Source organism: Meriones unguiculatus, assembly GCF_030254825.1.
Source record: "Meriones unguiculatus strain TT.TT164.6M chromosome 13 unlocalized genomic scaffold, Bangor_MerUng_6.1 Chr13_unordered_Scaffold_51, whole genome shotgun sequence".
In the NCBI taxonomy this organism is placed as follows: domain Eukaryota; kingdom Metazoa; phylum Chordata; class Mammalia; order Rodentia; family Muridae; genus Meriones; species Meriones unguiculatus.
The window spans coordinates 218,254-239,228 of record NW_026843657.1 but is presented as its reverse complement, the minus strand read 5'-3'; the positions used below and the strand labels follow the sequence as shown (position 1 = coordinate 239,228).

At 39.3% G+C, this 20,975-nt stretch overlaps 2 protein-coding genes across 3 annotated transcripts; one reads left to right on the top strand and one right to left on the bottom strand.

Moving 5' to 3' along the window:
• Positions 1-505: 505 nt before the first annotated feature.
• On the bottom strand, positions 506-18,311 carry LOC132651366 (zinc finger protein 431-like). Of its 2 annotated transcripts, none has more exons than XM_060376590.1 (5): positions 18,206-18,311; positions 16,882-17,045; positions 5,918-6,044; positions 5,665-5,725; positions 506-4,072 (listed from the first exon to the last, which is right to left on the bottom strand). In XM_060376590.1, the coding sequence occupies exons 2-5, from the start codon at positions 16,948-16,950 to the stop codon at positions 2,311-2,313; spliced, it is 2,019 nt and encodes a 672-aa protein (XP_060232573.1). In that variant the 5' UTR covers positions 16,951-17,045; positions 18,206-18,311; the 3' UTR covers positions 506-2,310. The 2 variants fall into 2 exon arrangements, with proteins under 2 accessions (XP_060232573.1, XP_060232572.1); XM_060376589.1 differs by having other exon boundaries at positions 18,031-18,310.
• Positions 18,312-18,514: 203 nt separating this feature from the next.
• LOC132651369 (zinc finger protein 394-like) lies at positions 18,515-19,912 on the top strand. Its single transcript, XM_060376600.1, has 3 exons — positions 18,515-19,034; positions 19,442-19,568; positions 19,871-19,912. The coding sequence occupies exons 1-2, from the start codon at positions 18,579-18,581 to the stop codon at positions 19,547-19,549; spliced, it is 564 nt and encodes a 187-aa protein (XP_060232583.1). The 5' UTR covers positions 18,515-18,578; the 3' UTR covers positions 19,550-19,568; positions 19,871-19,912.
• The last annotated feature ends 1,063 nt before the right edge of the window (positions 19,913-20,975 follow it).

The following is a 20,975-nucleotide window of genomic DNA, read 5'->3' as shown; positions in this document are numbered from 1 at the left end:
GGAGTGTGTTTGTGTATACTTACATGTTTTGTGTATATGTGCTAGTGAGAGTACAACTTATTGCTGTTTATTATCTACATCCCATATATAAGTTCTTGACATGGAACACAATGAGTCTTTTGGCCAGTGACCACACTGGCCCTTATTTAGCCTGAAAATATATTTACATATCTGCTAGTGTGTGAATTTGCATATACAGCAGCCCAACTATAGAAACATTAGAAAAATCCGTAGCAGTGATATGGACTACTCAGGGATTGAGCTCAAATCATCAGGCTTAGCAATAACTAAATTTACCCACTGAGACAATTCTCTGACATTCACTTGCAGTTTTGAGAAAGTCTTATGAATAAGTCTTTACTCCTAAGAACCAACACGTTCCAAAATGAGACAGGAGTGTATAATTTTCATTTGCAAGTAGCATTTATTATTCAAATCATTTTATATTATTCCATTCTCTGATGACAATATATTCATAATCTGAATAAAATACAATATTGTACTGATGTAATGTTTCAACTAAATTTTGTGCATGTCAGTGAGCTCAGTGGGAAGACTGTTATGCAAAACTGACAACATAAACTTGAAGATCATATAAGCATGACTAAAATAAACCCCACAAAGTGTCAGACAGTCTTCATATATCTGTCATAGCCTAAGAATGAATAGTCCACTAAACACACAACATGTTTTGAAATAAATCTCATTGCTGTTACATTAACTAGCACCTCTAGATAAATCTCTAAGAAGGCTAGATAAATCTCTAAGAAAGCTAGATAAATCTCTAGGAAGATGATGTGCCATATAGTAAATGTGGGAAAATGCAGAAACATGGAACTTCAAACAACATATACATATATATACACACACACATACTATTGAGCATTTATTAATTATTGATATCCAAGCAAGGCTTAAAAACAAACATTTTAAATGAATTTGTGAAAACATAAAAAAAAAAATACCACACGTTCTCAGAGACCCTTCCTTGAAAACTATGATCACAGACTGCCTGATATAAATAAGCAATGGACCACATAGATGATGGGGATCCCATTCTATACATTGCACAGAAAAATACCTTTCACCAAGTGGAAATGCATTAGAATACGAACAGCCACCACAGAAGGAATATCAGAACAACCTCATAAACTTCTGTGAATGGATTTGCTACACATACAGCAAATTCAACACCTACTCCGATGTTCAAAATTCAGACCACAATCACAAATGGTGTTCTGCTCCATTACATTTAAGGGAACATGGTAAATAATTTACTTCCTCCAAGGCTATGATAAAAACAGATACAAAAAAGGTTCTTTTCTTGAAAATGGATACATTTATTATGTACAAAGTAATCAACTCCTTTGTACAAATAGGGTTGCTCTCCTATGAATTCTTTTCTACTTCCTGACATCACGATAATATAAGATATTTACAGTACTAGAGACATGGCTTTGCAGTTAAGACAAGTTCATTCCCAGGACCTAGGTAAGGTTTTTGACAACTTTCTAGAATTCCTGGTATGAGAAGATCTGGTCTCAGAAAGACCAGATGATAAGGTCTGGTCTTCATGGAAACTAGAAAGGACAGGCACATCAAAAACACAAAGACAAACTGTTATCACATAATGGAAATTAAAACTAATTCTTAAATATGTTTACTCATGAATGTTTTACTTATATAAGCATTCATTACTGAACTCAGGTGTTGAGGCAACTACAGGCTTATCTATAAATGTTTTCTTCATCATGAATTCTTTCATGTAACAGAAATCAAACACGTACATTTGAAGTCAGAGAAATGAATCCTTCTCAGTTGGTGGTATCATTTGGGAATGTTTATGAAATGTATCCCTGCTGGAGAAAGTATGTTACCACATAGGTTACATTAATAAGGTTTCTCTCGAGTGTGAGCTCTTTTATGTATTAGGAGATGACTGTTACATGCAAAGCCTTTCCACATTGCTTACATTCATATAGTTTCTCTCCAGTATGTCTTTTTTATGTCATGGGAGATTACTATTATGTCAAAATGCTCTATCACATTGGTTACATTTGTAATGTTTCTCTCCAGTGTGCATTCTTCTATGTAGATGGAGATTATTATGGCATGAAAAGTTTTTCACACGTTGGTTACATTTATAGGGTTTCACTCCAATAAGTGTTCTTGTTCAAGATGACTCTTACATGAAAAGACTTTATTATGAGACTGTTGTAAAAAGGTGATTCCACACGGCTTACATTCATAAGGTTTTTCTCCAGGATGTGTTCTTTTTGTCTTCAGAGACTACTCTGAAATGCATAGACTTTATAGACTACTCTGAAATGCATAGACTTTATCACTTTGGGTACATTCATAAGATTTCTCTCCAGTGTGAATTTTTTTATGTACTACCAGATGACTGTTCTGTGCAAAGGCTTTACGACATTCATTGCATTCATAAGGTTTCTCTCCAGTGTGAGTTCTTTTATGTCTTAGGAGAACACTGTTATATGCAAAGGCTTTACCACATTGGTTACATTCATAAGGTTTCTCTCCAGTGTGAGTTCTTTTATGTCTTAGGAGAACACTGTTACATGCAAAGGCTTTACTACATTCGTTGCATTCATAAGGTTTCTCTCCCGTGTGAGTTCGTTTATGTATTTGGAGACTACTGTTCTGTGCAAATGCTTTATCACATTGGTTACATTCATAGGGTTTTTCTCCAGTGTGAGTTCTGTTATGTACTAGGAGAGTATACCTCTGTGCAAAGGTTTTACCACATTGGATACATTCATAAGGTTTTTCTCCAGTGTGAGTTCCTTTATGTCTTATGAAATCACTGTTACATGCAAAGGCTTTACCACATTGGTTACATTCATAGGGTTTTTCTTCAGTGTGATTTCTTTTATGTCTTAAGAGATTACTGTTACATGCAAAGGCTTTATCACATTGGTTACATTCATAACGTTTTTCTCCTGTGTGAGTTCTTTTATGTATTAGGAGTTCAGTGTTAGATGCAAAGGCTTTATCACATTGGTTACAGTCATAAGGTTTTTCTCCAGTGTGAGTTCTTTTATGTCTTAGGAGATGACTGTTCTGCGAAAAGGCTTTACCACATTGGTTACATTGATAACGTTTCTCTCCTGTGTGAACTCTTTTATGTATTAGGAGAACGTAGTTGGATGCAAAGGTTTTACCACACTGGTTACATTCATAGGGTTTCTCTCCAGTGTGAATTCTTTTATGTAGTAGGAGCTTTTGTTTAGATGAAAAGGCTTTAACACACTGGTTACATTTATAAGGTTTTTCACCAGTGTGAGTTCTGTTATGTACTAGGAGAATATACCTGTTTGCAAAGGCTTTACCACACTGGTTACATTCATAGGGTTTCTCTCCCGTGTGAGTTCTGTTATGTAATAGGAGTGTACACCTCTGTGCAAAGGCTTTACCACATTGGTTACATTCATAAGGTTTTTCGCCAGTGTGAGTTCTTTTATGTATTAGGAGACCATTGTTGTATGCAAAGGATTTACCACACTGGTTACATTTATAGGGTTTCTCTCCCGTGTGAGTTCTGTTATGTAATAGGCGAGTACTCCTCTGTACAAAGGCTTTACCACATTGGTTACATTCATAAGGTTTTTCTCCAGTGTGAGTTCTTTTATGTATTAGGAGACCATTGTTGTATGCAAAGGCTTTACCACACTGGTTGCATTCATAGGGTTTTTCTCCATTGTGAGTTCTTCTATGTCTTAGGAGATAACCATTATTTGCCAAGGCTTTACCACGTTGGTTACTTTCATAACGTTTCTCCCCAGTGTGAGCTTTTTTATGTATTATAAAAGTACTGTTACCTGCAAAGGCTTTGCCACATTGGTTACATTCATCAGATATCTCTGCTATATGTGTCCTTTTATGTCTTAGGAGATGACTGTTATGTGCAAAAGCGTTACCATATTGGTTTGATTCATAGCGGTCCTCACGAATATGCTTACTTTCATATGTGTGGGGACTCCTGTGATGTGTAAAGACTTCACCATATTGAGTATCTTCAGGGGGTTTGTCTCCACTATGAGTATTTTCATACCTGCAAAGATAATTGATACATATGAAAACTTTACCACATTCATTACACTGATGAATCTAATTGTCCATGTCAATTTTACAATTTGGTGTAAAGATAAATAGGAATTACATCTTAGTTTTCATCATTATTTTCACATTCACGGTTTTCTCCTTCTCTAGGGGGTGTTTTGCATATTTGAAAATACCTGTGATGGTGAAAATATTTGTCACCTTGCTCACATTTATACTATACTTTCTTACTTTATTCTTTAAGGTGTTTTGCCACATATTTGTACAAAACTGCAATACCTCAGAGTTTTAACTCACTGATTGGGTTAATAAATTTCCCTATACTGCACACCATGGTAAATTGGCAAAGTTAACTGTGAGAAACAGAATAATTTATATATTCCTAAAACTACATTTTCTGAAGTGTGATTTTTGTGAAAATTCCTAATGAAGTTGAATAACCAGTTAATTGATGTTGTTGTAATATTATGTGAAAGTGTGTCTGTATTGGAATGCTGATTGCTGAGACAGCAGAAAGCTAAGTGCTGAGCAGATTGCATAATTCTCTTTTTATGGTCCATCACCTGCCCTATATTTTGTAAACATTTGTCCTTCCTTACATTGGAAATAATAAAGAGCTGACAACTGATAGCAGGGCACAAAATGGAGGGCAGAACTTCTGAGTGAGAGAGGTTTGCTGGAAAGAAGAAAGCAAATGACAGGCGATTCACCAGCAGGACAGAGGGGTTAAGAGATAGACATGAAGATGAACAAAGAGGTAGTGCTGCCCATGCAGCAGGACACTGTATTAGGTTTATTTGTGTTAGGGAAAAAGAGGTTTCAGAATCCAACCAGTTAAATTGCCTAAGCTTTAAAATATAAAATAGTCTCTGTGTCATTATTTATACTGCTTCCATCTCTGAATAGTCCATATAAAGCATAATAGGTATCCCCATTTAAATATCTACTCATAATGGGGACTACCATTTATTTTAGTTGTTTTGAGTGGTATATTGTTTCTTTCAATATATCTATGACTTGTATTCATTGTGATATATGATGTCCCTATTAAAAGAAAAATAATAAATGACATGGTTTCACGTTGCATTCACACATTTGATTTTTGTTCATTATAGATATGTGCTACAGGGATTATGGTTTTTCCACAACAACATTCCTGACTCTAAAAATCTGTCCTTCTCACAAAGCTTAGCAACATTATTACAAGTGTATGAGTAACCCCAGCTTTACTATGGACTACTTTAGTATAATGTTTTCTACATACTTTCAGCAACTATTTACTGTGAATACCTTTAGCAATATCTGAGTTGTAGGAAACTAAAGAAATGCAGCTCCACCTCATAGCGCTAACAAGGCTATGATTTAAATGTTGATCTTGCATGAGGTATGGTTTCCTTGCATTCTTAGAGGAGTGCCTTGCAAACACACATCAAATACCTAACATGGAGGTAAATAGTTTAGTAACAAGTTAGTAATCATCAGTAAATATACTTAAATTTACACTGTCCCTTTTCTTTCAAATTTCCAAGACACATTAACATTTTCTCAGAACCATATTCATATCAGCTTACATATGAAAATTACCTTATATGTCTTCTAGAACTCTGACAATGCTTTTCAATATTATGATCTTCCCAACTGTAGCCTAAAATACAATACCAGAAAATGTAGGTTTTATTATTGGAAATAAGGCAAAATTTAGGTCATAATCTATGATCAATCAAAGAACCATTCACTTTAGTCTTCCCCATGGGCAAGTGAAATTACAGAAGTACATCAATAATAAATAAAGAGTTCCTCCCTCATTTTAAAAAGTAAAGATTATTCACTCTCATACCTATAGCAGTGAGATTCCTGTAGGTCTCCAGCATCACATCTTGGTAAAGATTCCTCTGGGAAGGATCCAGCAAAGCCCACTCTTCTCGAGTGAAGTTCACATGCACATCATTGTAGGTCAATGCATTCTAAAATATTCACACATGTGTACAACAGAAAGCATGAAACGGACAAAGTATACTGGAAATGTATACTTCGTTTACAATATTTTCATTGAATTCTGGTGTTTCTTCTACTTATTTTCTGATACACAGGTTCTAATGTAATCATGAAATCTTTTTAGGAGGAAACTGAATAGTGAGGTTCACCTCTCTAATTTCTGCATCCTTTCAGGAGGATATAGCCTTGCAAGAGAAATGCCAATTCACAGACATAGAGAGAGAGAGTAAACACTAACAGTAATGAGCACATATCAGATAAATAGTATGAACAATCCCTAACTAAAATAACAATGGACAAGCTGGGTGTATTTTCTCAAGTCTTTTATTCCAAGAACACTCAGGAGACAGGCCCAGGAGTATTTCATAGAGCTGGATGCTAGCCTGATCTATCCAGTAAGTTCCAGGACAGTCAGGGGTATGTAATAAAAACCTGTATATTCTGTAAAAATTAATCAACCAAATAAAAAACATAGAGACACCTCTGTGAACACTACACCAACAGCTCAGACAATAAGATCAACAATTAACAAAGGGACACATGAAGATGAAAATCACCTGGAAGGTAAACAACTCCATCAATAGAACAAATGATAGCATATGGACTGGGAGAGGACCTTCACCAACCCTATCTCTGACTGAAGGATAATATCTAAAATAAAGAATTGAAGAAATTAGACACCAACAAACCAAATAACCCAATTAAATCATGGCATAAAGAACTAAACAGACAACCCTCAACAGAGGCAGTGCTAATGGCTGAGACCCACTTAAAGATATGTTCGTTGTCCTTAGTCATCAAGGAAATGCAAATCAAAAGGACTCTGCATTTTGAGCTTACATTTGTCAGAATGGCTCAGATCATGAACTCAAGGGATAGCACATGGTGGTGAGGATGTGGAGTAAGGAAAACACACCTTCAGTGCTGGTGAGAATGAAAACTTAAACAACCACTTTGGAAATGCATCTAGACAGTTCTCAAAAACTTTACAACAGTCCAACATCAATACCTATATACCTGAAGAGCTATACTACTCCGGGGAATATACCCAAAAGATGTTCTACCATAACACACGGACACTTGCTCAACTATGTTCATGGCAGATTTATTTGTAACAAAGAGAAACTGGAAAAAAACTAGATGTCTTCTGTTGAAGAATGGATAAATAAAATGTGATACAGTTATACAACCGAATACCAATTAGCTATTAATAACAAAGACTTCATGCAATCAGCCAGAGAATGGATGGAGCTAGGAAAGATTTTTCTGAGTGAGGTAACCCAGACCCTGAAAGACCCACATGGTACCTACTCACTCATAAGTGGAAATTAACCATAAAGTACAGGATAACCATGGAACAATCCACAGACCCAGAGTGTCAAGGAGAGCAAAGGGAGGATGTAGGAAACTCACTCAGAAGAGAAAATAATATAGGTATCTGAATTAAATGGAGGGAAGGAATAGGGTGGGAGAGGGAGTGAGGAGGATAATGGGGATGGACATCAGCTTTGGGGAAAGTAGAGGCAAGGAAGGAATCAAAAGAGAGAATAGAAATCAGGGTGGGTGAATTTGGAGGTCATGGGAGGCCCCTGGCAGGATACAGGTGTGGCCCTAGATGAGAAACCAGAGCAGCATGGGTTACGGACCATGAAGTTACCAAATGAGAAATATAATATGCTCTGTTAAATCTCAAAATTCAACATGTGGATGAAGATCAATTGAAGAACAGATTTGATATGTACAAATACCTACATTTCAGGTCATCAGCCAGTAATATAAAAACAAAACAAAATTACAAAGCTAGCACTCTAGTTTAAGATTCAGATGAATCTCTATGTCTGAGGCTTCTGATTTACAAACCTACTTACAGGACACACAAGATGGGAGAAATTTTTTCTTCAAAAACAAAACCAACAAAATTAATAATATAAAACAATAGATCAATAGTCCCTTAGAAAATGGAAGCAGTAATTAAAAGTCTGCCAAACACACACACACACACACACACACACACACACGCCCTGGGCTAGATGGTTTTAGCATTGACTCATACCCGATTTTCAAACAAAAGTTCATACCAATATTCATCAAAGTATTCCACAAAATACAAACAGAAGGAACATTGCCAAACTCATTGTGATGGCAGTCACCCTGATACACAAACCAAACAAAGTCTCAACAAAGAAAGAAAATTTCAGAGCAATCTCACTCTAGAACATAGAAAAAAACATATTCAATAAAATACTCACAAACCAAATCCAAAAACACATCAAATATATACACGATGAACGAATAGGCATCATCTCAGGGATACCAGGATGGTTCAAAATCCAGTGTAATCCACCATATAAAAAAAACAAACAACAAAATCACATGATCATCTCATTAGATGAGAAAAAGCCTTTCACAAAATCCAACACCCCTTCATGTTAACAGACTTAGAGAAATCAGGCATACAAGGAATTGGGCACACATTTAACATAATAAAGGCAGTAAAAGGCAAGCTGAGAGCCAGCATTAAATTATTTGGAGAGAAACTTAAATTCCACTAATATGAGGTACAGGACAAGGATGCCTACCCTCTCCATATCTTTTCAATATACTACTTAAGTCCTAGCCAGAGTAATACCACAACTGAAGATGATCAAAGAGATACAACTTGGAAAGGAAGAAGTCAAAGTATCACTATTCACACATGATATGCTAGTATACATAAAGATCCAAGAAATTCTACCAGAGAATCCCTACAATTGATATATACTTTCGACAAATAGGCTGGGAACACATTTAATGAAAAAGATCATTAGGCCTTCTGCTTACAAATGAAAAATGGGCTGAGAATGGAATTTGGGAAACAACACCCTAAACAGTAGCCACAAACAATATGAAATATTTTGTAGTAACTCTAACCAAATGAAAGACCTCTATGACTAGAATTTCAAGTCTTTAAAAAAAGAAACTGAGGAAGATATCAGAAGATGGAAAGATCTCCCAAAATCATGGGCATGTAGGGTTAACATAGTAAAACAGCATTCTTAACAAATGCAATGTACAGATTCAGTCCATTTCCCACCAACATTCAAACGTAATTCTTTAAAGACCTGGAAAGAGCAAACAAATTTCATATGGAAGTTTGAAGTTTGAAGTTTGAAGTTTTCATATGGAAAAATAAAACACCCTTTTGAGCAGACCAATCCTGTACAACTAGAATAAGGACATAGAAATAAACCCACACTCCTACTGAAACTTTACTTTCACCAAAGACAAAACCATACAATGGGAAAATAACAGCATCTTCAACAAATAGTTGTGGTCTAACTGGATGTCTGCCTGTAGAAAAATGCAAATAGACCCCTTTGTATCCCCTGAAGAAACTCAAGTCCAAGTGGATCAAAGACCTTGACATAAAACTAGAGCCTCTAAATCATTTAGAAGACAAGGTAGAGAAAAGTCTGGAACTCATTAACATAGGAGACAATAGAACAAATCAGCACAGGCTCTGAGATCAACAATTAATAAATGGGATCTCAAGAAACTGAAAAGCTTCTGTAAGTCAAAGGACATTATCAAAAGAAAAAATGGCAGCCAACAGATTGGGAAAATAACAACACCAACCCTACATCAGACAGAGCGGTAAAATCCAAAAAGAAATCAAGAAATTAAACACCAACAAATCAACTAATCCAATTAACAAATGGGGTTCAGAGCTAAACTGAGAATTCACCACAGAGGAATCTCGAATGGCTGAGAAGCACTAAAGGAAATCATCAAAGTCCTTAGTCATCAGAGAAACAGAAATCAAAATGACTCCAGGATTCCATCTTACACTCGAATGGCTAAGATCAAAAACTCAAGTGACAACACACGCTGGTGAGGATGTAGTAAAAAGGGAACGTTCCTCCAACTTCTCTGGAAATCAATAAATCTGGTGCATTCTCAGAAAATTGGGACTAGTTCTACCTCCAGACCCAGCTATACCACTCCAGGGAATATATCCAATAGTTGTTCTCTTATATTATATAACAAGGACATTTGTTCTACTGTGTTCATAGCTGTTTATTCATAACAGCTAGAAACTGGAAATATCCTAGGTGTCCCTCAAATCTAGAAGAATGGATAAAGTACTTCTGGTACATTTACACAATGGAATACTAACAAGTTATTAAAAATAAGAAATAATGGAAACTGCAGGAAAATAGACTGAACTAGAAAAAATCATCCTGAGTGAGGTAACACAGACACAGATAAAAACACATAGTATGTACACATTTATGAGCGGATATTAGACCTATAATACAGGATAACCATATTACAATCCACAGACCCAAAGAAGCTAAATAACAAGGAGGGTCCACAGGAGGGTGCCAGAATATCACTCAGAACAGAAAACAGAATAGACAGCAGAATTGGATGAAGAGAGGGAACTGAGCAGAAATTTTTTTTCTATCTGTGAAGAATAAGAATAATATACTTTTTATTGCATTTGTATTGAGTTTGGGAATAGCTTTCAGTTGAATGGTCATTTTCAAGATTTTATCTTTATCAATCCAGGAACATGGGATGTCTTCCATTTTCCAGTGTCTTTCTTGATTCCTTAAGGTGTTTGAAGTTCTCATTGTAGGTATATTTTTTCTTTCATCTGTTTATTACTAGATATTTTACTTTCCTTCAGACATTTCTGAATATATGTTCAAGATCACCTTTGAATGTTTGATGTTGGTACATACAAAAGTAAATAGATTTGTGTACGCAGATTCTGTATCCTGTCACATAGGTATACTTTTTAATCATTTCAAAATTTTTTGTGATAGAATTTTGGGGAATTTTAATGCATATTATTACATCATCTGCAAAGAGTGATAGTTTGAATTCTAATTTTCCTATTTATATTTCTTTACTGCTTAAACTAACACTTTGAGCAAAATATTGAAAAGGACTGGGGGTGGTGGACATAGATGACAAACTTCTGACCTGAGTAAACTTGCCTGGACCTTTTCTCCATTAGGGATGATTCTGGATGCAGGTTTCTCACCTATAGCTTTTATTATGTTCAGAGGTGTTGCCTCTAGCTTTACAACTTTTGAAACTTTTATGATAAAGGCATGTTGGATTTTTTTCAAAGATTTTTGTTGTTTTTCTGTTTAAAATCTTGAGATGTTCATGTGATTTTTGTTTATACATCATTTATGTGATTTTTATATTTATTGACGTATGTTGTGCCATATCAGGGATAAGAAATTTGTTCAGAGTGGATAATAATTTTGATGTATGTCTATATTCTCTTTACAAGAATTTCATTAGAATTGAGTCTATTTTTATTAATTAATTTTTCAATAAATTAGTTTATTCACTTTGTATCCCCACTATCCCACTCCATCATCCCCTCCCAATCCTACCCTCCCTCGCTTATGTCCTCCCTTTTCCCACCACAAAACGACTAATAGGGGAGGTCTTCCTCCCATCCCTAGCTGACCCTAGCCTATCAGCTCTTGTCATGACTGGCTGCATCGTCTCCTGTGTGGCCTGTTAAAACTACAGTCCCATTAGGGGGAGGTGATCAAAGAGCCAATCACTGAGTTAATGTCAGACAGTCACTATTCCCCTTTCTAGAGAACTAACTTGGAGACTGAGCTGTCATGGGCTACACCTGTGTAGGGGTACTAGGGATTCTAGGTTATCTTCATGCATGGTCCTTGGTTGGAGTAGAAGTCTCAGAAAAGACCCATATGCCAAGGTTTCTTGGATCTGTCATTCTCCTTGTGGAGATGTTGTCCCCTCCAGGTCTTCCTACCTCCCCCTTCTTTTGTAAGATTACCTCCTCTGTGCCCAAAGTTTGGCTGAGTATCAGCACCTGCTTTGATATCCTGTCGGGTATAGTCTTCAGAGGCCCTCTGTGGTAGGGTCCTGTCCTATAGCCTGGTATCTCTCACTTCCAATGTCCATCCCATTTGCCATTCTGAGTGAGGATTGATCATCTAAACCAGGGTCCTCCTTCTTGTTTAGCTTCTTGAGCCGTACACATTTCAGTATGTTTACCATGTATTATATGTCTAAAATCCACTTACAAGTGAGGATATGCCATGTGTTTCTTTCAGTTTCTAGGAAACCTCCCTCAGTCAAGATGAGCATTTCTAAGTCCCACCATTTGCTTGCAAATTTTATAATTTTTATAATACCTGAGCAGTATTCCATTGTGTAAATGTAACACAATTTCTGTGTCCATTCTTTAGTTGAGGGACATCTAGATTGTTTCCATATTCTGACTTTTACAAATAAACCTACTATAAACATGTTTGAACAAATACCCCTGTTGTATTCTTGAGCATGTTTTGGATATATGCCTAGGAGTGCTATAGCTGGATCTTGAATTAAGAGCATTCCTTTTTCTCTGAGAACATGCCAGATTGATATCCAAAGCGGTTGTTCAAGATTACATTCCCGCCAGAAGTGAAGGAGGGTGCCCCTTTTCTCCACATCCTCTCCAGCATGTGCTATCACTTGAGTTATTGATCTTAGCCATTCTAATGGCTATAAGGTGAAATCTCAGGGTTGTTTTGATTTGCATTTCCCTGATGATTAAGGAAGTTGAACATTGCTTTAAGTGTTTCTCTGCCATTCAATATTCCTCTATTGAGAATTCTGTTTAGCTCCATTCTGTTTACTATATTTTTAATTGGATTATTTTTGTTTAATTTCTTGAGTTCTTTATATATTCTGGATTAGCCCTCTGTCAGCTATTGGGTTGGTGAAGATCCTTTCCTAATCTGTAGGCTGTTGTTTAAGTCTGATGACAATGTCTTTTGTTTACAAAAACTTTTCAGTTTCATGAGGTCCCACGTATTAATTGTTGCTCTTAGAGCTTGAGCTGTTGGTGTTCTGTTTAAGAAGTACTCTCTTATGCCAATGAGTTCAAGGCTCTTCCATGTATATGTAGGCTTTTTGTTATTTCTGGTGTTATTGAAGTCTAGTTTTAGGCCATGTGGTCTGATAGGATACAAGGGATTATTTTGATCTTCTTGTATCTCTTGAGGCCTGCTTTGTGCCCGATTATATGGTCAATTTTAGAGAAAGTTTCATGTGGTGCTGAAAAGAAGGTAAAAGAAGGTATACTCTTTTGTGTTTGGGTGAAAAATTCTGTAGACATCTATGAGGTCCATTTGATTTAGGACCTCAGTAATTGTCATTATTTCCCTATTTAGTTTCTGTCTAGATGATCTGTCCCTTGGTGAGAGTAGAGTGTTGAAGTCTCCCAATATTAAAGTGTTGAGATTGATGTGTGGTTTAAGCTTTAATCATATTTCATTTGCAAATGCAGGTGCTCTTGATTTGGGGGCATAGACGTTCAGTGTTGTAATGTCCTACTGGTGGATTGTTCCTTTGATGAGAATGGATTGCCCTTCCTCATCTTTTTTGATTAATTTTGGTTGAAAGTCTATTTTATTAAGGATATTGGCCTATGGTTTTCTTTTTGTGTAGTTTTAATGGGTTTGCAAATGACAGCAATGCTGGATTTCTAGAAAGGGTTTTCACAGGCTCCTTCTGTTTCTTTTCATTTTTTTCTTTTCTTTTCATGATAGTTTAGGAAGGATTATTGTAGCTCCTTTTTGAATGTCTGGTAGAATTGTGGTGTGACTTCATGTTAAGCAGACACACCCAAGTGGAGTAGATGATTAGAAATAATCAAATTCAGAGCTGAAATCAATGTATTAGGTACAAAGAAAACAATTCAAAAAATCAATGAGACTAACAGCTGGTTCTTTGAGAAAATCAACAAGATAGACAAATCCTTAGCCAAACTAAGTAAAAGGCAGAGAAAAACTATCCAAATCAGCAAAATCAGAAATGAAAATGGGAACGTAACAACAGACATTGAGGAAATCCAAACAATCATTAGGTCTTAATACAAAAGCCTATATGCCATAAAATTTAAAAAGCTAAATAAAATGGACAATTTTCTTGATAGATTCCATTTACCAAAATTAAATCTAGATCAGATAAATAAATTGAATAGTCCTATATCTCCCAAGGAAATAGAATCAGTCTTCCAAAAAAAGAAAGCTCAGGGCCAGATGGTTTCAGCGCAGAATTCTACCAGACGTTCAAAGAAGAGCTAACCCCAATTCTCTTCAAACGAATTCACAAAATACATACAGAAGGAACATTATCAAACTCATTCTAGGAAGCCAGTCACATTGATACCTAATCCACACAAAGATCCAAGAAAAAAGAGAACTTCAGACCTATCTCTCTTATGAATATTGGTGCAAAAATACTCAATAAAATACTTACAAACCATATCCAAGAACACATTAAAGATATCATCCACCATGTTTAAGAAGTACTCTCTTATGCCAATGAGTTCAAGGCTCTTCCATGTATATGTAGGCTTTTTGTTATTTCTGGTGTTATTGAAGTCTAGTTTTAGGCCATGTGGTCTGATAGGATACAAGGGATTATTTTGATCTTCTTGTATCTCTTGAGGCCTGCTTTGTGCCCGATTATATGGTCAATTTTAGAGAAAGTCCAGGCTAGAGCAGTAAGAAAACTAAAGGAGATCAAGTGGATACAAGTCAGAAAGGAAGAGGTCAAAGTATCACTATTCACAGGTGTTATGATAGTATACATGAGTGGACCCACAAATGCTACCAGAGAACTCGTACAGCTGATGAACACCTTCAGCAAAATTGCTGGATATAAAATTAACTCAAAAAAATCCGAAGTCTTCCTGTATACAAAAGACAAGTGGGCTGAGAAAGAAATTGGGGCAACAACAACCTTCCAATATTCACAAATAATATAAAGTACATCAGTTTAACTCTTATCAAGAACGAGAAAGATCTGTATGAAAAAAAAACTTCAAGTCTCTGAAGAAAGAAATTGAAGAAGATATGAGAAGATGGAGAGATTTTCCATGCTTATGGATCAGTAAGAATAACAGCAAAAATGGTCATCCTACCAAAAGAAATCTAGAGATTAATGCAATTCCCATCAAAATATCAACACTATTCCTTACAGACCTTGAAAGAACAATTCTCAACAACATATTAAAAAAAAGAATAGTTAAAACAACCCAGTATGATAAAGAACTTCTGAAGTTAACTCCATCCCTGATCTAAAGCTATACTATAGAGCAAGAGTAATAATAATGACATAGTACTGGCGGAGAAAAAGCCTTGTGGATCAATGGAATTGAATCAGATATCCAGAAATAAACCCACACACCTACAGACAGGCAGGACTAACGCCAGAAATTTATACACTGAACCCCCACGCTATGTCCTTCTCCCTATCAAGCTACTTAAGACCTCCATCCCCCGGTACTACAGCATAGAATCTCTACTTCCCCGCTCAATAGACTACCATATCAGTGTTCTGTCTGAGAGAAAAATCCTGCTTTTGGAAATGCCTGTCTGCTCTCTTTTAAGTCCATGACACCTGCATCAATCCTGATCTAACAGACACTGCAACATGCACTGAGGAAAGCTGTAAATCATTGGTTCATATTTTAAAAGTTTTCATTCAACTAAGCATTTAAATGCAAAAAAATTAATGGGTAGACTTCTAGATGTATAAAATCTAACAACATTAAATCAAGATGAAATAAATTATTAAAACAGAAACATAACAACCAAGATAGAAATGGTAACTTAAAAATCTCTCAAAAAAAAAAAAAGAGAGAAAAGAAAAGCCTAGGTCTAGAGATTCAGCATGAATTCTACAAGAGTTGCAAATAACTCACTACAATACTCCTCAAAGTATTCCATAGAAGGGACAAGGAAGAAACACTTCCATAATTTTGTTAAGACACCAGCAGTATTATCTTGATTAGAAAAAAATCAACTTCTGAAAATTAATAACACAACCTAATATTGTGTTAACTAATTAATAACTCATGTTATAAACAACTTCTATATAGGTACTCAGTTATTCATACAAGAGACAAACTCACTCACCTAATACATCATGACTGGAAGCCATGATTACAGACTATTTCAATATCAATGTCAAATATTACTGATCCCCATAATACTAAATTATATAGTACACACTCACATTTCATCTTTTATTTACCTATCATTGACTGAATGAAAAGTTCAACTGACTTGCTCAACAATCATCTTGATATCCTACTTAAAGTTCATCTCCAAGATTCGTAAGTGTCAACGAGTCCTAGTTTATATCTTGTTGGTTTAAAACCCACACATTATACTCATCACTAACACACTGAGTTGTGGCCCAAGCTTATGAGTACTGTCTGTGTTCTAAAATTTATTAATGGAACCACAATTTTCGTTTCACATTCATCTTACCTTATTAATACTAAATCATCTGTGAAAGCAATTACTTTTCTGTTACTGCTGGCTTGAGGACAGGGTATTTATTGTCCACAAAAGGATCTTTTTATGGTCTTTTGTCATAAATACAGATTGTATTTTAGGTGAAATGGTTGCTTTGCATATGAGGCCATAGTCTATATCTTATGTCATTGGACATATTCTATGAAATCATAAAAATTTTGGTTCTTGAACTTGCTATATTTTTACACTATGTATAATTGTATCTTACAGAATTTCATCTCACACTAGGAAATCATTTGTTGAAAAACATTCAAATTTAATGTCTTCAAATGAGTGCTTTCTGTCCCCAAATCATGTAATATATACTCATACACTTTGACAGAACCTATTTCCATTTTAATTTGTACTTGCAAATATAAGATGAAAATGTTTTATAGGTTTGAGGATAGTAATTACTTAACAATAATATAAGATCCTGATGCTTCGCTTGCTTATGAGTGAGGCTTACCTGACATGGAAGAAGCCAGTCCATGTTTCTGTCTTCTTTAGGTCCCATTTCAATTTTGCTCAGCAGCATTTTATGAAGGGCATGGGACACTGCATACACTGCATTCCATATGGAATAGCTGGGCTCAGAAACGGTCACCACATCATTTTCTTCTGGTTTAATCTCTATAGAAATTGGGTATGTGTCATGATTTTCATATAGCACAGCAGGAGATGAGCAATCAAACCTGTCAATCCAGAATTTATGGAAGTAAAAATCTCCTGGGTACTGGGAGGCTGTAGAAGACTAGAGATAGTTTATTAAGCCAGGGATAGCTCTTCTCTTCGAATATGAGAAGCCTCCTCTGAAAAAGTTCATCAAGTCATTCCTATTTGATAGGGACTCAAAATAAACTGTATTGGTTTGCCATGTTCTACACCTTCCTTCTGGTTGAAAAAAATTTATTTACCATGTGGAAAAAACTTCAGTTACTTATGTGAGTACAGAATACCTGCACTTTTACCTGTGTATGTTGGTTCAAATTCAGGAAATCAACACCAAATAGTACCCAAGTTTTAATTAGCTGTTGTTTTTCTGCAAAACCACACAGATTTCTTTCGTTCTTTCCTTCCTTTTCTTTCTTCTCTCTCTCCTTCCTTCCCTCTTCTTCCTCCTCCATCTCTTACTTTTTCTCTTTGCCCATATGTATATGCCTTTAGAACAGCAGAGGTAGCCAGATCCTTCTGTACTGAGTCCCCAGCACCCTAACAACTAAGCCCAGTGCACCTACCTACTCAACCCCCAGCCCCCTAAACATTATTTATAGGATCCTCCCTGCTCGTGCACCCGCAGGCCAGCAGAGGGCGCCAGAACAACCAATACAAGGTCGTGCACAGCCTCACCCAGGACGGGGTGCACCCATCTCCCCCAGGAAGCATGCAGGAATGGTGGGAGCAGAGGACTGTGCCTCCTCTCTTCCCGCCATCCCCTGCCTGCAGTTCTGCACGAGCCTCTCGGGGACTCCAGGCGGATGGATGGAAGGCGAGGAGTGGACAGAGGAGGGAAGCGGGGAACCCCAAAATCCCTCCTTCTCCCCTTCCTCCCCGCCCCCACCCCACGTGTGAGCAGGACTATGAATTCATAACTGCTTGAGATAAGAAGATTGCTGACCTGGGAAAACCGTTCCGGGTAGCAGCGCGTCTATAGCGGAAGTCCCGCCCCTTATGGCTTCGCTTCCAGATCCGCCCCGCAGAGAGCAGAGACTTCCGGGCTCGGAGGCACCGAGGCCACCCTACCATCTCCCTGGCCTGGGCTGTAAACACAAACCCTCTACTCACAGACAGACCTTTATCCCTTCGTTTCTCACTTCGGAGCTCTTGCTGGTCACGGAAGTCCCAACGGTCCAAGATACATCGCCTCAGAGACCCACCAGCCTGAGAACTACAAACATGGCTTCGGAGCCAGGACTTCCGGGATTGTATCGGAGAACTACAAAAATGACGTCCACGTGGCGCGATGCATTCTGGGATTGCTCGTAGTCCCGAGTTTGATTCCTTCCCTGTCCGTTGCTGGACCGTGGACACTGAGTCGCTTACAAATCCCAGAATCCCATGCGCGCTTTTTCCAGCATTATAAACGCTGGGAGGCAGAGATGCACATGGAGAGACCCATGACAGGCCCGGCTTCTGTATCCCTCTGTCCGGAGTAGGCGTGGGTTGATGACGCACTTCCGGCCTGGTTTGTTTTTCTCCCGCTGGCGCGCTGGCCGGGGTAGTGAGCTGTGGTGGCTGTGCTTTGGAGGAGACGGTGCCCGTGAGCCCTGCTTTCCGGGAATCTCATCGGGGTCTCGGGGCCCCGGAGGCAGCGTTGGCGGCGGCCTGCGCGGTGGTGCTGGCGTTGAAAGCAGAAGCGGAGGAGGAAGAGAAGGACCCCGGGGACGCTTCGGGCGGCTGCGCTCCGGGGACGTGTCCGGCCCGGAGGAGGCGCTGAGCCGCCGGCGGGAGCTGTGCCGCCGCTGGCCGCGGCCCGAGCGGCGCTCCAAGGAGCAGATGCTGGAGCTGCTGGTCCTCGAGCAGTTCCTCAGCCTCCTCCCGCGCCGGCTGCGCCACCGGCGCCCCGAGAGCGGGGAGGAGGCGGCGGCCTGGGCGCGCTCCCTGCATCCGGCCTCCCCGCAGGTGAGGACCCCCCCAAACCCCGAGACCGTAGGCGAATGACTCTTCCCGCCGCTGTGTTAAGGGCTCCGAGAGGGAAGGGCTTATTTTGGGGTGTCAGGGTAGAACAAGAGCCACAGTCCAGGCCCAGGAAGGTGCAGCAGGGGTGGGGCTGGTCCCCTTGTTTCCCAATTAGCGGTGAGGAGGAGGTGGACACCGGCGCTCCCCTTGTCTCCATTCCGCACATTCAGCTTAGTCAAAGCTGCCGGGAGATGCTGGCTAGCTCAGGCTAGTCCCGAAGCCGTGTTTCAGGGGTCCCTGAGTCCAGTCGAAGTGACGTGGGTCGCTTTGTTACCCTGCCACTCGGCTCACCAGCTCCTTGCTACTCAGCAGAGAAAGCGAGTACTAACTGAGGTCTTGCGCCCCTCCAGGGCACCCCGACTTTCAAGGCCGAGGCTGAATGTCCAACCCAGGGAGAATGGCAGCAGCTGGCTGTGGATCCCCAGAACGGCTCGTGCAAAGAGAGCGCGGAGGACTAAGGGAGCACGACCGTGCCGGGTGAGTGAGGCTCCTCTCTGACGCCCTGAGGTCCGCATGGCTCTGGTGAGCCAGGGTCTCCTCCTGGATGCTGTGATAAAGCGTCCTTCCCAGAATACCCCAGTTCCTGTCCTGCCTCTGGAACCCCTCTTCTTCCCAGTATCCCCCAGTTCCCATCCCCCCCACCTCCCTCTCCCTAAGCGCTCAGGGGAACAGTTCTTATAGATTGACCCCCTGACCCCACCGAGACCTTGGGTCCTAACACTGACATTGGAGTCCCGGGCTGGGCCCATTCTCTCTCTGCTCACATTCTCTCGTTTCAGGCCTGGAGAACCAAGCTGCCTGAAACCTAACCTGATCCCAAAGCAGTAAGAGGACTACAAGGAGGAGACCAAGCCTGCGCAGGCCTGGGTACAAGGCGCGCCCCCCGTCCCCCTGGGGATGGACTTCGAAAGGGAAGAGAAACCACCTAAAGATGCTGTTCTGCCACCGCCACAGCCCCAGGGTGCTCCAGGAGAGTCAGGGCACACAGCCACCTCTTGCGTCCCTTGTGCACCCAAGGAGGAAGGGCTTTGGAGAAGTGGAGAGCCAGGTGCACGGCCACCTCATAAGTTCTCTGCAGGGCCAAGGAGGAGGGGCTTTGGAAAAGTGACAACCTTGAGGTTGCCACCACCCCTGCCCTTGCTCAGGATCAACTGTGCCACTTTTGTGAAGTAGTCCTCTTTGGATAACAAGTTTGCTGTGGGGAGTGGAGGCTGGCTCATCTCCTCAGTCTGCTACTTTGAGTCTGAAAACAACTGGTGAGCCATGCTAATCCCCCTTCCCTTTCTTTCTCCCTCTACCTCCTCCTTCATCCCTTCATCTCCATCCTTCCTTTTCCAGCCCCCCACTCTTCTTAATTCATGTAGGAAGCATTTCCTCCTGACTGCCTTGGAGCAGTTGATTCTATGTGTTTGCAGAGAGGTTGTTAGTGGACTGGACCTTACTGTGGTCGCAAATGTAGTCCCTAAACATGAGCTGTACGTCAGCCCTCAGGCCAGTGTGGTGCACAGGCCTGTAATTCTAGCTTGACTTTAAGAGCAGTGTGGGGTTCACAGCAAATCAGAGGCCAGCCTGAACTCTGTATAGGAAGCTCTTCCCTGACGGAGAGCAAGCCAGCCTTCAGCAGGAGCAGCTGTGAACTGTAGGGAGCCCATGAAAATACTCAAGCCTAAGTCAAAGGGCAGCCTTACAACATTAAAAGTGCCTATATGACTTATCTCTGTAAATGTAGCTAACTTTGCTAGTAGATTTCAGAATTGAAATGGTTTTTATAAACATATAGATCAGTTTTATTTGGAGGGGGTTTATGGGGCGTCTTGGCAAATGATGCTGTTTTTGTCTGTGAAGACAGTGTAAACTAGGTTTTCTCCTTCCTTAGGTGGGTGA

Excerpts from the sequence above, each read along its gene's own strand:
- LOC132651366 (XM_060376590.1), bottom strand. The coding sequence starts at position 16,950 with ATGCTGCTGAGCAAAATTGAAATGGGACCTAAAGAAGACAGAAACATG. Across the intron at positions 6,045-16,881 it reads ACTGGCTTCTTCCATGTCAG|AATGCATTGACCTACAATGA; the intron begins GTAAGCCTCACT and ends TGAATATTTTAG. Across the intron at positions 4,073-5,664 it reads AGTTCTAGAAGACATATAAG|GTATGAAAATACTCATAGTG; the intron begins GTAATTTTCATA and ends TTATCTTTGCAG.
- LOC132651369 (XM_060376600.1), top strand. The coding sequence starts at position 18,579 with ATGACGCACTTCCGGCCTGGTTTGTTTTTCTCCCGCTGGCGCGCTGGC. Across the intron at positions 19,035-19,441 it reads TGCATCCGGCCTCCCCGCAG|GGCACCCCGACTTTCAAGGC; the intron begins GTGAGGACCCCC and ends GCGCCCCTCCAG.